Source organism: Periplaneta americana, chromosome 5 (assembly GCF_040183065.1).
Source record: "Periplaneta americana isolate PAMFEO1 chromosome 5, P.americana_PAMFEO1_priV1, whole genome shotgun sequence".
NCBI classification, from domain to species: domain Eukaryota; kingdom Metazoa; phylum Arthropoda; class Insecta; order Blattodea; family Blattidae; genus Periplaneta; species Periplaneta americana.
In genome coordinates, this window is record NC_091121.1 from 174,062,940 (window position 1) to 174,078,915 (window position 15,976).

The 15,976-nt window shown below is 34.9% G+C and overlaps 1 protein-coding gene across 2 annotated transcripts in view; it reads right to left on the reverse strand.

The window, feature by feature from the left end:
- Nucleotides 1–15,976, reverse strand: part of LOC138700294 (inactive pancreatic lipase-related protein 1-like) — a 133,259-nt gene that overhangs the window by 9,502 nt on the left and 107,781 nt on the right. For both annotated transcript variants that reach the window (XM_069826805.1, XM_069826806.1), the window contains exons 6-7: nt 13,823–14,014; nt 9,422–9,590 (exon numbers count right to left, since the gene is read on the reverse strand). In XM_069826805.1, coding sequence (XP_069682906.1) covers nt 9,422–9,590; nt 13,823–14,014 — 361 coding nt within the window. The remainder of the gene's footprint in view (nt 1–9,421; nt 9,591–13,822; nt 14,015–15,976) is intronic.

Below are 15,976 nucleotides of genomic sequence, written 5' to 3' on the forward strand. Positions count from 1 at the left end.
TTGGCAGCATAATTTTCTGTCCTGTTACGTCTTTTTTACTTCAAGTTTTTTCCTCTTGTTTCAAATATGGATTTAGGCATACATATTTTAAACGCATAAAAACATTTTGACCCAGGAAGACTTGTACGAATTTATAAACAAAGACGACCATCAGGGAAAAAGACTCCTCGGAAGACTACCCAAGAGATGGAAAAAATAGGTCTACCCGTCAACAGAATAAGACCTGATAAATAGAGGAAACCCTAATCAAATAAAGAAAATGGACACTTGACTGAGAAAATATTTCCTGGAAAGTTGTCGAATTAAAAATGTACTGAAACTGTAACGTTTCTTAAATTATATGGTTTGCACGAATCCAACTGAAACAAGAAATGCTCATGGCCAGAATTGTTTAACGTTATGTGAGTATTCTTGCATGAAAGGATATTATAATATTAGAAAACAAGTCTGACTGTTAGAATATGAACGCATATACCTGACTGACTTAAGGAAATGGAACAAAATTATTGAAAGCATTGCCCGAATCGAAAATGTTGTGTGACATTCAGGAATTACTGTTTGCTTAATATTATTTAGCTTCTTTGTTACAGCGGTTCTAAAAAGCAAACTTACAAACTTTTTATGAAAGCGTAGCTATATGGACGAATGGATTAACGAAGAAATGTACATGTGAATGAATTTCGGGGCAGATGGTTGGGTAGATGGGTGGAAGGATAGATTTATGAACGGTTTATTGGGAAATTGGACGGATTAATAGATTTATGAACGATTGAGTGGTTTTATGGATGTATGGAATGGTTTCAGGACGAATGAGAGGATTTATGAACATATGGGAGTATTCATAGACATATATTTATGAGAGTAAGCATAGATTATTTGGTAGAATGATAAATATATGCAGTGTTGCCAGGTCTCCGGAAATTTCCGGAGATCTTCGGAATTTTTTAACTTCCCGGAAAAATAGGAAATAATGTTGTAATCTCCGGATTTTTTAATGTAGGAAATTATTTACTTTTTTAGAAAAATCAATCTCTGGCATATATTAAAACTGATAGACGAACATTATATAGTTAAAGTTTTGTTAATATTTTATAACTTGACTATTAAAGCCCTAAATATAAAATATGTAACACGTAAAAATGAACATATCTGGTCTGGAGAAACATCTATGAGGAGAAGAAGGTGGTAACTACTAATCAAATTGGTGATTAAAAAAATTAAAGTAGAAATCTTTTTATTATAGGTTCATGTTTTGTAATAGAAGGTCAAAATAACATTTTATGTGATTTTCGAAAGTGCCTCCGGAAATTGTGGACAAATCTCCGGATTTTTTTCATTACAATCTCCGGAAATATTTTTTAAAGATCTGACAACACTGAATATATGGACGAACGGATAGATGGATTTAGGAATGGATGGACGGACATATACATTTATGGAAGGGTGAAAGGTTGGATGGATTTATGGAAGATTGGATGTAAGAATGGATAAACAAATGATTGAATGAATTTATGAACGAATGCATGATTGGATAGATATGTAAGCACACAAATTGGTATAGAATTGAAAGAACAGTTGGAGGTGTGCGTAGGAAAAAGTACGTTCATAGGTACAGTAGGTAGCTAGCCGGTCAATAGCCATTAACGAAGAGAAAGCTACAAAGAAAGAAGAAAAGAATGGAAGAAAGGTAGAAAGGAAAAAGAAATAGACATAGAAAGAGAGAAATAAAGAAACACATTAAAATAAATAAGAGAAAGGAGAAGAAAGAAAGAAAGAAAGAAAGAAAGAAAGAAAGAAAGAAAGAAAGAAAGAAAGAAAGAAAGGAGTGAGGAAAAGAAAAAATGAAGGGATAGATGAGTTTATGGGAGAATAGTTGCATAATATGTCTGAAGGAAGTGAAATAGGGAGAGGAATACGACAAGGATGCCCTTTATCACCTACCCTGTTCAACATCTACGTGGAGGATTTAGTAAAAAACTGTTTTCAGAACATGGGAGTGGTGATAATAGGAAGAAGAAAAAGAATAAAGTGCATAAGATTTGCTGATGATATGGCGTTTTTAGCAAAAGAAGAGACGATAGTAAGGAATATGCTACTGGAGGTAAATGGCAACATACTGTGAACAATATGGGATATAAATGCCAACAAGAGGAAGACCATGGTTATCGGAAGAAAAATAAATAAGATAAACGTGCGAATTCTAAATGACGCAGTAGAGCAAGTGGACAGCTTCAAATACTTGAGATGTACTACAAGCAGTAACATGAAATGCTGCCGGGAAGTCAAAAGGAGGATAGCAATGGCCAAGGACGCCAGTAATAGAAAAAGGAACATCTTCTGGTGATATATAGAAAAAGAACGAAGGACGAGACTAATGAAGTGCTTTGTGTGGAGTGTGGCATTGTATGGGGCAGAAATATGGACATTACGACGAAGTGAAGAGAAGCGAATAGAAGCATTTGAAATGTGGATATGGAGAAGAATGGAGCGTGTGAAATGGACAGACAGAATAAGAAATGAAGCTGTGTTGGAAAGAATAGTTGAAGAAAGAATGATGCTGAAACTGAACAGGAAGAGAAAAAGGAATTGGCTGGGTCACTGGGTGGGAAGAAACTGTCTACTGAAGGATGCACTGGAAGGAATAGTGAACGGAAAAATAGTTCGGGGTAGAAGAAGTTATCAGATGATAGACGACTTAAGATATATGGATCATATGCGGAGACCAAGAGGAAAGCAGAAAATATGAAAGACTGGAGAATGCTGGATTTGTATGCATGTAAGTATGGAGTTACATGTATGAATTTGTGCAAGGATTGGATATGTGGATTGGATTAATAATTTGATCGGATGTATTTGTATGTGGGTAGGCAGACAATTAAGATTATAAGTGAACAAATGAATAGACGGATAAAAAGTGTAGATATACTGTAGGTAGGTAGGCAGGCAGGAAGGTAAATAGATAAGAACCAGTGAGAAAGAAAAATGAAACGAAGAAAACTGCGAACATGAAAAAAGTGAGAAAAGGAAAGGAATAGGAAGGATAAACAAAGAAAGATGTGGATAGAAAGTAATAAATAGATAAACGGGAAAAGAAAATAAGGAAAGGGAGAAAGGAAATAGAATAAGTCATATTTGGGCGGGTTCGATTTCTATGTAATTTGTCGACTCTCACGACTGAGATTACAGGAACGTATTCAGTGAGCCAAGCCCGCTTTCTCTGTTACCTGGAATAACTATGATTAACGCAACATTCTTGAATCTCGTCAGTTATTAAAATAAAATTCGAATACTAAGAAAGAAGACAATATTTGCAATACATATCCATTGAACAATCATATTATAGAGCAGTTTATCTTTCCTGATCAACAACTATATCAACATGTTAGAGTTATTGAAAACATTGTAGCTTGCTTTGCTTATTTATTTTTGTGTCAAATTACTGTAATGGAATGCTTTTTTATTCAGATAACTTTCAGTGGCTAATACATTGGACTTTTATACATTCATGATTATTCAACAGTTTAAATTCTCGCTAAATGTAATCAAGATACTGTAATTGCTGTGTATCAAAAGTCAAAATGTCATCATATTTTTAACCATGTATTATCGTTACGTTATTTTCAGCGTTTTATCTGCAGTTATTCTTGAATACTATCATTATAATTGAACACATCAAGAATACCCGAATATATGAATTCGAGATTCTTGAGAGTGTAAGGAAAAGTATCTTCTATAATACGAGTGCTAATAGTTTCATAATAAAAAGTGTACGCGTATAAAATTCGTTAAACATAACCTCCCGAGTCCTGAGACATTTGTTGTTTTATTTTTGAAGTTCAATATAATTCTACACTTCAAGAAAAGTCACTGACATAAAGAAAATGCTGAACAAATTCTGCAGGTTACAGTTAGGGCACAAATGCAGGTATACTATGCTATACTTCGGATCTCTGCACATACATCTTATATCATTATCATGTATGAACTATGGTGTAGTTTACTATACACTCAGGACTCAAAACTACCGTGCAATTTGTGAGTCTTAAACGCTTAACAATCAGAATGACCGATACGGTACTTTTAGTGTTAAAAATTGTACTGTCCTATGAAAAAATGTACCGGTATAACAATTATTAACCGCATAATGTCTTTGAGTAAAATAAACTGCTGTAAATTTAATTTTATAGCTGGATTATCGAAACTCCGCTGCAAAACCCGCTTAATGTGCAATTAAAACATCTGTTAAACTAATTGAACGAATCTATCGACAGCTTGAGTTCTAATAGAAAATAATGTATGTTTGCTACAGGGAACGGATTTATATGGACTAAAAATATATGAAATATGTAAATATATATGTAGTTATTTTTACCAAAATATGGAATTAAATATGGATTTTTACCAAAATATGGAATTAAATATGGACTTAAAATTATAAAAAAATGACTATGTACGTTAAATATTGGTACATTTTAATCAAACTAAACAAAAAATATAATGGACGTACCTTATCTTCCAATGTAGTTTCAACAAAACACAATTTTTATTGTCTGTTACCATAACAATAGGTTACAAACATTTCTTTCAAGTGCTGAAAAGTGAATCTTCTTCTATTGTCTCTGAGGATAGATTTATACTGACTAAAAGAGCGTTCGACGTCACAAGAAGTAACTGGTACATAATTCAATTTCACAATGTCTGCTGGGGATAAGTCCAAGTTAATCTTCACTGTTGATTCACCACTCATCACAGCAACAACCTTTTGTAGTTCTTCATATCCAGGGTTTTTTGAAAGTACAGTGTCCACCTTAGCTCTTACTGCATCTGCAACTTTACCTCTACCACGATTCAGTTGTTCCACAGTACTATTTATAATTTCAAAACTTTCAGATAGTGAAAGGTGCCTATTTTGGAGACTTTTGAGCGTTTTTATGATGCATGAAAATGTATGCTGAATGTGAGCTAAGTCATTCTTCACACTTATGTCACAGGTAACTGTTTTCGCAGTATCAATTGAGACTGCATCTTCAGAGTCCAATGCAAGGAGAACATTGTTAATAGAGTCTATATGTTCGGCATAATATTCAACTGCTTCTAGCCATGTACCCCATCTAGTTAAAATTGGCTTTGGTGGCAATGGAATTTCAGGGTACATTTCTTTCAACACGTTAACTCTACTGGGAGCTTTGAGAAATACTTTTTTCACTGATGAAATCAACAAATCTACTTTAGGGAAATTGTCTCTGACCACTTCTGCCACACGATGAAATGCATGCGCCACACAAGTAAAATGAGTCAATTTAGGATATACAACAGATAATGCTTGTCCAGCTTTGACCATATAAGGGGCAGCATCGCTAATAAAGAATAACACATTATCGTACATAATACCCTTTGGCCACAGGATACCCATAGCTTCGTTGAACAGTTTAACTATAGTTTTGTTATTGCACTTTTCTAGAACATCACAATGTAAAAGAATTCGTTCAGAATATTGTTCACTTAACAAACCGATAACTACATTACCAACAAGTCTACCTTCTTTGTCGGGAGTCTCATCAATGGAAACCCAAATTGAACTATCTTTAATTTCATCTCTTATCTTCTGTATTGTCTCATCGTAGATGGATGGAGCATACGTCTTCCTAAGTGTTGACTCATCCGGGATTGTATGTTGAGTATATTTTTCAAGGAATTCCCTGAAGACCTTATTCTTTAGTTTGTAGAGAGGAATATCAGCAGAGATGAGAGAACGGCACAGGTCGATGTTAAACTCAGATCTTACATTCGATGTTGTTGGTTGTGTTAAAAACAATTGTCTCTGCTTGGAATTTAGTTGTTTGTTGGCCTGATGTTTACTAGTTGTAATGTGTTGTTGCACCAGGAACTTTTGTGTAGATGATACTGCACACTGACACAAATTACAAAATAATATTTTATTGTCAGTTGATAAACCATCTTCTTTAAATTCTGAAATGTAACTTGTTAGTTTTGATTTTAAATTGACTGAATGACGTACTTTTGGCATATTTACCGTCTTTATAGTATGATTTACAAAACTGAACCTATGTGTACTCTGACTGGCATTTAACTGTTGAGCTGCACAACTGAAGTCTGTTAAAAATTTTAAATTAAATTAATACAGTTTTGTAACTTACTTTCCCATTGTTGATAGGACTGCTAATTTTCAAATAACTCTGATGTTAAAGGGATTACTGAACATGTGTTTAAATCTCTATTGTTGAAATGTATTTTTAAAAGTTAATGGAATTTTGTTTTGTTTTATTGTTAAACCTAATATAATATGGACTGTTTTATATGAAATATGGAAAATATATGGAAATTAACGAAAATATGTACTAAACTCTAAAATATGGAAAAATATGGAAAATAAAAGTAGGATTTTTCAACCCTACACATTGTGAAACATAAAGATAATGCAAAATATAAATTATATTAGCTTTATAAGTAAATATGTATTTACATATAAATCCTTTCCCTGGTTTGCTAAAAGAATTGGGTGACTACTGAGATATAGGCCTATAATTGTCTCATTTTTCCACATATCTAAAATTATGCATTTAGCAGGTTTTGAACAAGACTTTCTCAATTTTCTATCTAGAATCGAACCTGTGTTTGCTGAAAAAAAAACCGCTTGAATCACGTTGAAGGATTTTCATTTTATATTTTTATTAATCAGTAATAAATCGTATTTACAATAAGGACAAGATCAGTATGATCACTAGAGCCCGAATGTTTAGGCATTTAATAACAGTTAAAATAGGCAGGCAAAAAAGGCACAATAATCTTTGAAAAAGGCATTATAGGCCTAAATTTAAAAAATACATGATATATTTTAGCAATAAATTTAAATTATATCAACATAACTCACATACTTACTTCGTAGGTGACAGATGTTGACTTATAAAATACTTTTTTCATGATTGTCTTTTCACAAACCTTACAAAACAAAATTATTCCATCGGTTGAAAACACATGTGCAGTAAATTCACTAACGTAAGCATGAAGTTTACTTTGCAATGGTTTTTTAATTTAGGCATTCTAGCTAACCGATCTTATACCTTCTGTCACCCGACAATAACTGACTGTTCCTCGCTCAAATTTCTTTCTCCTACAATAATAAACACGTGTAGCACAAAAGTGTAACAGTAAGATTTGGAAATATGAAAGTAAAAATTGGAAATGCTATTATCGCCGCGGCCTCATAGTTAACATGCCGGCATCATACAATAACGTGCGGTGAGCTTTTAAAACACAATTTTGCTGACCGATTGTTGCTCTGTAGTAGAGATGGCCGATATTTCACAAATCCGATATTTTGTCACAGGTATTTTTTTTGTCACAGATAAACCTGTGACTGATGACGCGAAATATCTGTGACAAAATATCGCTATCGAAATCTGCTCCTTATTCAGTACTCTGTGACTGATATTTTCTCCTCTACGTCGCGTCGTAGGTTTGCGCGTGCGCATGATAGAATAACAGCAATCTGGCGGTAGTTTCTCCATCTTATTACAAATGATGTAGTTATTACACGATTTAAATAATAACACCATTGATTACCAGTATTTAATCTTGTGTAAAATCCTTTCTGAACAACTGTTTTGTTTTGTAATTATTTTCCAATGTTTTTCCGAATACTTATGTTTCATTAATTTTTATTCTATGACTCAATATTATAATGTTAATGCACGACTTAAAATAATTTATCCATTATATTATATACAATAAAAAGGATCAATTTTTAAAACGATTAGGATAACCATATAACCTCAATTTCTCCATACCCAACTAACTACATTTAAAAATGATCAACTGGTTCAATATCCACAATATAACCTCTTGGTACATGAGGTTAACTTTTGACATGTTACTGTTCAGTTAGATAAGTATTTATTTCTTAATGGTACATGTACATAATTTCTTTGTTGGATTTTCCCATATAAATCACTGATGAGTGGTGTGTATAGAGAAATCGTATTCATATTTCACTGCTCTTTAATATTTCCTGCTAATTTTTATCGGTGTGACAAAATATCGGTGTAATTCATGCTACGTATCGATATAAAATATCGGTGTGACAAAATCGCAGGTAAAAGTCACAGATATTTAATTGTCACAGTCACAGTTGTCACAGATACTTGAAAATATCGTTAAGCTCATCTCTACTCTGTAGGTTTAACTCTAAGCGTCACGTTTTCACGTCTACTTCCTCGATAAGAATAAGCATTAATTTGTTATATTGTTAGTACGTTGACATTCTTAACTCTTAATAATAACTCTTTAACAATAATTTTAATCACATACCTTAACGTTCGTTCTCAGCACAAGGCATTGCAACCTCGGTTTTAGTCCACGTGGATTAGACAAGTAGGTGTCATTTAATAATGGAAGCAGCTTATTGGTTGCAATATTGAAATTGAGGCGAGTGATTGGAGCGGCGACACAAGAAATTTAAAACAATAATGCAATTAAATTTCAAAGACCTGGCGAATGTTATGCACGAGGCTGCTCAAAGACCTGCCGAATGTTAACCATGAGAGCGCGGCGATAATACGTGACAACTTCTATGAGAACGAACTTAATATTTAAAATTATAAATATGATTGTTGGTATCGTGAAAACATGACAATATTATATTTGTAACTGTGAATTATTGTCGATCGTTATTCATATTACACCAATAGTATTAAAGCACGATTATTAGCAGATTAAGCAACGAAATAAATTATTACTTTTATTTACTATTGTTAGTAAAGTTAGTCATTGTTTCAAATATTTAAATTTCATACACATTATATTACAATTAATTATAAATTGCAAATAAACAGGAAATATTGCTTTAAAATGACAAAAAGGCATTTATTAGTAGGAAACACCTTAAAAAGGCAAAATAGGCAAAAAAAAATGGCCCTGTCACTTTGATTTACTTTTTTTTTAGTAGGTTATTTTACGACGCTTTATCAACATCTTCGGTTATTTAGCGTCTGAATGAGATGAAGGTGATAATGCCGGCGAAATGAGTCCGGGGTCCAGCACCGAAAGTTACCCAGCATTTGCTCATATTGGGTTGAGGGAAAACCCCGGAAAAAACCTCAACCAGGTAACTTGCCCCGACCGGGAATTGAACCCGGGCCACCTGGTTTCGCGGCCAGACGCGCTGACCGTTACTCCACAGGTGTGGGCCTTGATTTACTCCAAATCACATTTATATATATGCAAATAATGATTTACTTGCACCCAGTAAAAAAAGGCATTTTGCCAAACATCCGGGCTTTAATGATCACCAAGGAGGAGTGCAAACATCACCTAGTGAGTTAACGTCGACGCAGTGTGCTGCAGACCGTATATCTCGAGTGATGACTTTGTGCTAACGTGCATAGAGCATTAATTCACTTACGCGTGGGAAACGTGCTCGCCCATGAGCACGTACTGCTCGTCGGGAGGGTTGCAGAAGCCCAAGTAATACAGGAACTGGTTGGGGCAAGGCACGGCCCAGAATCCCTTCTTGCTGTTTATCGACTCAATGAAGAGAGGTGTCACTATGGTGTGGTCGCAGGACAGAGTTCCTGCGAGAGAAATAATTAGCATGAATTATGTAGAACGAGAAGTCAGGCTACAAGAAATACCCTAGAGCAGGCCTGCATAAGGTTTGCGCTCTCCGAGCCGGCTCACAGCTCATAAGCGGAATGCAGATATTAGCTGCGCTCTGTATAAGGGTGGACTGGAAGAAGGGGTGATCTCGTACAAATATACACAAAAGGAAATACATTACTATTAAGAGTGTTTATGAAATTAATTCCCGTTCAGTGTTTGCAAAACTATCTTGTACTATTATTAATTAATTAATATTTATTTGACAGAAATAATAGAAATTCTATAGCTACTTAAATGTACACTATCATTTTGTTATATTTTTATTTATCAGTACATCAAAACGAGGTTTTATGCTGTTAGCAGCTGAAAGGAACAGTAGCCTACTAGTCATAATGAAACATCAATTACAGATGTTCGATGTCTGCCTTTATTAAAGTTGATTATAGAAAATAGTTGCTCACAAATATAAATGTTGAGCCAACATAGCAATCATTTTCACAGCCAGCCTGTGTAGTCGTGGATATTATTACTAATGTTTAGTCTTGTAAAACTGAATCAGGCTAGTAGTATTATTCAAACGATCTTTAGCCCTTAGGTCACATTGAAGGTCAATAAGTTCGAGCTGTAAATCGTTAAATGTTAAATGTTATGTTCCGTCTTTTAGATTCCTCCATACTGTACTGTAGCAGTAGGTAAGCAACGTGAAACAGTTACTGAGAATAGGCTTACACACTGATAGATAACCACTAGATAACTGAGTGGTCGTTTCCCTCTCCTCTACCTATAGCAAGTCTATGTTATTCTGACGTATCTTCCTCTCCGTTTCGGCGAGCGGTGAACACCGCTCTCCCGCTCTGAAGGAGCGCGCGCGCTCGTTGAGCGCAGTTTGTGCAGGCCTGCCCTAGAGTAAATTTAACTTATAACGTAGTCGGAGAGAAAAATTGCATTTTATGCCAATGGAATATGTATAATAATAATAGTAGTGATGATGATAATAATAATAATAATAATAATAATAATAAAATAATTTATTGCTAGAACGAAGATAAGTTACATATTTTTTTCATACGGTACACTATCTACCAAAAAGTAATTGGGCACTGTTTTTGCCTCTTTAGAACCTCGTGGTACCACCTCTTGTTGCTATAACAGCAGCCACCCTGTCAGGCATGCTCTCCACTAGTTTGTGTAGGATATCCACTGGAATGCGTCCCCATTCCTCTTGCAACATGGCACTCAGTTGGACAATGGAAGTTGACCCCATGTTTCGGCGGCTGCTATGCAGTGGTATGAAGACAATAATGTTCACCTGTTGGACTGGCCTGCATAGAGTCCTGATCTCAATCCCATTGAGCACCTTTGGGACGAATTGGATCGGCGATTCAGGTCTCGGGAGATGCGGCCAACTTCCATTGTCCAACTGAGTGCCATGTTGCAGGAGGAATGGCGACGTATTCCAGTGGATATCCTACACAAACTAGTGGAGAGCATGCCTGACAGGGTGGCTGCTGTTATAGCAACAAGAGGTGGTACCACGAGGTTCTAAAGAGGCAAAAACAGTGCCCAATTACTTTTTGGTAGATAGTGTATAAAATCACTCTAGCAGCCCCAGAAAGAGTATATACTCGTGCTCAGGAGGCATTCCACAAAATTTTAACACATTTTATTAAATAACATAATAAAAGTTAAAAAAAGAAACACAGATATTACAGCAATTGAAACTGTTTTATACTTTCTTCCTTTGTTTGTTTGTTTGTTTGTTTTTCGTTTGTTTGTTTGTTTGTTTGTTTGTTTCTTTCTTTATTTCTTTCTTCGACCTTCACCCCCTTCTTTAGAACCAACTTATAATTTCAATGCAGAGAAGAGAAAATTATATTTTTCGGCCATTATCGTGATTATTGCGGCATACGGCCACCGCTGAGACAACACAGCACATCATGTAAGTCCGTTGGCGGAAGGTAAAATATCTCTTCTATTGACCAATCTGGAAATCGCACTATTGACCGCTAGATGGGAAGCCTATACTCATCCAAGACAACGTACGACAATCAATTCTCATTGCACTTGGGCACAGAGTTTTTTTATACATCAGACAACGCTCATAAGTGTATAAATTGCATCTTACATAAATTGTTCACTTTTTTTTCGTTTTAGAATTTTTAAGTATCTTTTCTTAGCTTTACGCTATTAATTAAGGTTTTGTTTAAATTTGTAAAGTGCATATTACTTATTAATTTATTCCAAATATATTCGATATGAGATTTTTAGATTTTAGCACGTCACAAAAATGTCCAATGTTTCGGAGTTCCGAATCTATTTTATTATCTTAAAAGGCAAAGAAAGGGGAATCTACCTGTTGGATCCGTTATCAAAGGCTATTCTCCAGGACTGAAGAACTGCTAACAACTACTCGTACTTTATGTATAAATAATACATGCCTAAAACATATCTAAAGCCATTTCAGCCAAACTCATCGTTTAAGACATTTTGTTTCTGAATAATCGTACAAGATATTCTCTACTGATAGTGAAGTACTTTTCTGTACAATGTGAGAAGTGAAAGCGTCAGCAAATGAAAGGTTAATCGTTCAACAACATATCCGTATTGTGAAACATGTACGTGCTATATAGAATATTAGTAAACATAAAAATAATGTATTGACCGTTACTAATATAAAGTGTATCTCCCTAGCCAAGATTTACAATTTTATGTTCACAACGTAAATCCTATACTGAATGAAAGAGTTTGCATTCTTATTTTGAGTCACTTAACTTAATCCATACATCGAAACAATTTTCATGGATATTTTTCTAATTTTAAGTCATCATCATCATCATCATCATCATCATCATCATCATCATAAGCCACCAGCTAGCTCAGTATGCTGAGGCGCTTACCTCCCGATCCGGAGTTGCGCTTGAGCGCGGGTTCGATTCCCGCTTGGGCTCATTACCTGGTTGGCTTTTTTCGAGGTTTTCCCCAACCGTAAGGCAAATGTCAGGTAATCTATGGCGAATGTTCGACGACATCTCGCCAAATACCATCTCGCTATCACCAATCCCATCCACGCTAAACCTAGTACAGGGAGTTGATACAGCGTCGTTAAGTGATTAAGTAAAAAATCATTATCGATATCACTTTATATTATTATGGTAAAATTACCAACTACCACAAAAAATCTTATAGCACCTTTTGGAAATTAACTATGTTTCCTTTTGTGAAAAGTCTTTAAGTAGAGCCACTCTAGACCCCAATAGCAGATTTTATTGTTCCAGTATAGGACGAGGAAGTTTTTTTTAATTAGATAATTTTACGACGCTTATCAACATCTTAGGTTATTTAGCGTCTGAATGAATAATACCGGTGGAATGAGTCCGGAGTCCAGCACCGAAAGTTACCCAGCGTTTGCTCATATTGGGTTGAAGGAAAATCCCGGAAAAAACCTCAACCAGGTAATTTGCCCCGACCGGGATTCGAACCCGGGCCACCTGGTTTCGCGGCCAGACGCGCTAACCGTTACTCCAGACGTATGGATGACAAGGAAGAACTGGACAACTGTTAAGAAAATGGGCTTGACTTCGGAAACTTTGTTCAACGAGGAGCTGATGAAGTTAGTTAGAGTTTTACGTACACTTGAATTCTTTTTGAATCGGTTAGATATATAATGACGTTGTATCAAGCTACATGGTTAACTAGTGTCGGTGCATTAATGTTACAGAAATAGTATTTGGCGAGATGAATCCGAAGACTACCTGACATTAGTTTTTCACCTGGGAAAAACTCCAGAAAAACCCCAACCATGTAATCGATTCAAGCGGAGTTCAAACACACGCCCCAGCGTAACCTAGAATCACGAGTCACGCTCCTTAGACTGCATTTGTAGTATATTTTCATAATTTTTATTGTTTTTGACTAGTGTTGGTTTTATAATAACTATCAGTTTAAGTTTGTTAAAATTTTATTTTGTTAAGTTTTGATTTATTAATATTTAATTATTTTATTGAAATTTTGTATTAAATTATTATTTGTTTGTAATTATGATGAAATTAGTAATTTATATATTTATATTTATGGAGTTTTTGTTAAAATTTTAAAAGGAAGTAGGCAATAATATTATTCTCGCATGTTTATCAAAAACATCTTTTCTTGTGTTTTAATATGAAATATGACCTGCCCGAAATAAAGTTAAATTGAAAGTTCTTACTAAATATAGAGTTATGAGCACATCCGGGTTGACTCGTTCCTCCATTTACGTAGAAATCTGCGTGTCCATTAGGCCCCCACTGGCCTAGAATGCCCGCTCCCGTGTGAATCACATCTATGAAGTGGGCGTCTGAAGGGTCGAGATCTCGAGATCTGTTGTTCCCCATGTAGAAAAGGATGGTTGGATCCAGACCTGTAAATGAAGTATCGCACTGTTGTATCATACCATAAGTATACAGTCACATACAGAGCACGATTCACACCACAACGATTTAACAACGGTTTTTAACCCAGTATTACTTGAATAGTATTACAGGAGAGCATTTCACAACTAATGAAAAAAGCATGAAATTAGTCTGAAGATAATATCAAATTAATGCCTAGGCACAAACACGATACATGGGACAATCCAGATTATGACAACTAATTAAAAGCCTTCCGATAACTCTCTGCTACCGTGCTTGCTCGAAGAATATACACTTCAGGGTTCAGATATTGCTGAGGAAAGAGTTTTTTAATTAATTATGCAGGTTAATTTCGTTTATGCCTTCCTAGCATTATAAACAGATTGTCACTACATCCAATATCGTGCGTAATCAGCTTATTATGGCACGCGTGCCAATAATAGCAATGACCTATTCGCTATGACGTAATACCGGAACGCTTGGGTGGGGATGCATGCAACTCGTTTGACTATCTTGCTTATCGCTTGTACGCGCCACGTAATAAGAAATGAAATGCAGGACAGAAAGTAACGTATAATTTATTTCCAATCTTTAACAATTTTGTATCACTTTTGTAATATGACATAAAATAGTTCTGTGGTTCAGAGAAACTTTATTAACAAAATAAACACATCTGTGACATAGTGCATGAGGTTTGGCCACTAAAGGGAAACTAAGTGGTGGAACTTAAACTGAGAGGATTCAATCCGACATCGGAATTGGAATCCGGTATGGCTTAGTGGATAGAGCGTCAGCACGTAGAGCTGAAAACCCGGTTTCGAATCCCGGTGCCGGAGAGAATTTTTCTCCGTTCCACCGATCCTTCATCATATGATAACGCAGAATTCCTGCATGGAAATATCATATGTACTTTTGTACATCGCAACGATAAACTAAAGAAACATTTGTAACATAAAATTTGATACCTAAGGTATAACTACAGTTTGTAATACCTGCGAGGTCATCCATTTCTCTTTATTCAATGCCAATGCCAGGTGCAACTAAAAGATACGAACATATTAAGACTTTGTCAGCTATGGATGCCGAATTATTTCATATTTTATTTCCTACAATTTATAATGCTAAGATGCCAAAAAGTGTTGTATCCAACTCGTGGATAATCTTATTATGACACTCGTGAAAATTGTCGTACGAACGATAGTGAGTGAGATTCACTCATGCCATAACCATCAAGATTATCCACTTGTTGCATAAATAACTATTATGCAATCCTAGCATTAAAACACACTTATTATGACGTTATAAATTGTACACAATTAGTCTAATTCTGGTACTGGTGCCAGAAAAGGTTACCTAGCAACTAGTATTTCATGACGTCATCACCGCCTTTACAATACAATTTTATACTACGTATATTTAAGAAAAAGTTTCAAAACAACAACAAAATAATATTGCCTTAGAAACGGTTACTTAGCAATCCAGTAGTCATGTCTCTACTACGTTATAACATTACATTTTGTAAATAGTTTTTTTTACATATTTTAATGCTAGAATAGCATAAAACGTTCTACGTAACACGTGTATAATCTTCGCTTACGCTCAGGCGCTAAACATTCACTCGTACCATAATTCCCAAGATTATACACTAGTTACATAAATTACTATTATCATCATTATATTTTGTTGCACGAATTATAAATATTCATCTACTATAAAGAATATATAAGATCGCGTCTTTTCAAATGCCTTTCGGGTTACAATAACAATCGACATGAAATCAATTTCAATAATTGTCAAAGCGATAAAGCTATTTACATTAGTTATTGTAAGAGTGAAGTGTTTTAATTAGTTTTAGAGTTTCAAAATGTTTTATGTTTTCATTCTAATTACTGTTTCCAATTATAAAGTGTGCGTCAGAAAGAACGGATGGATTTCAAACTATCGATACGCAACGAGGAGAGAGATATAGT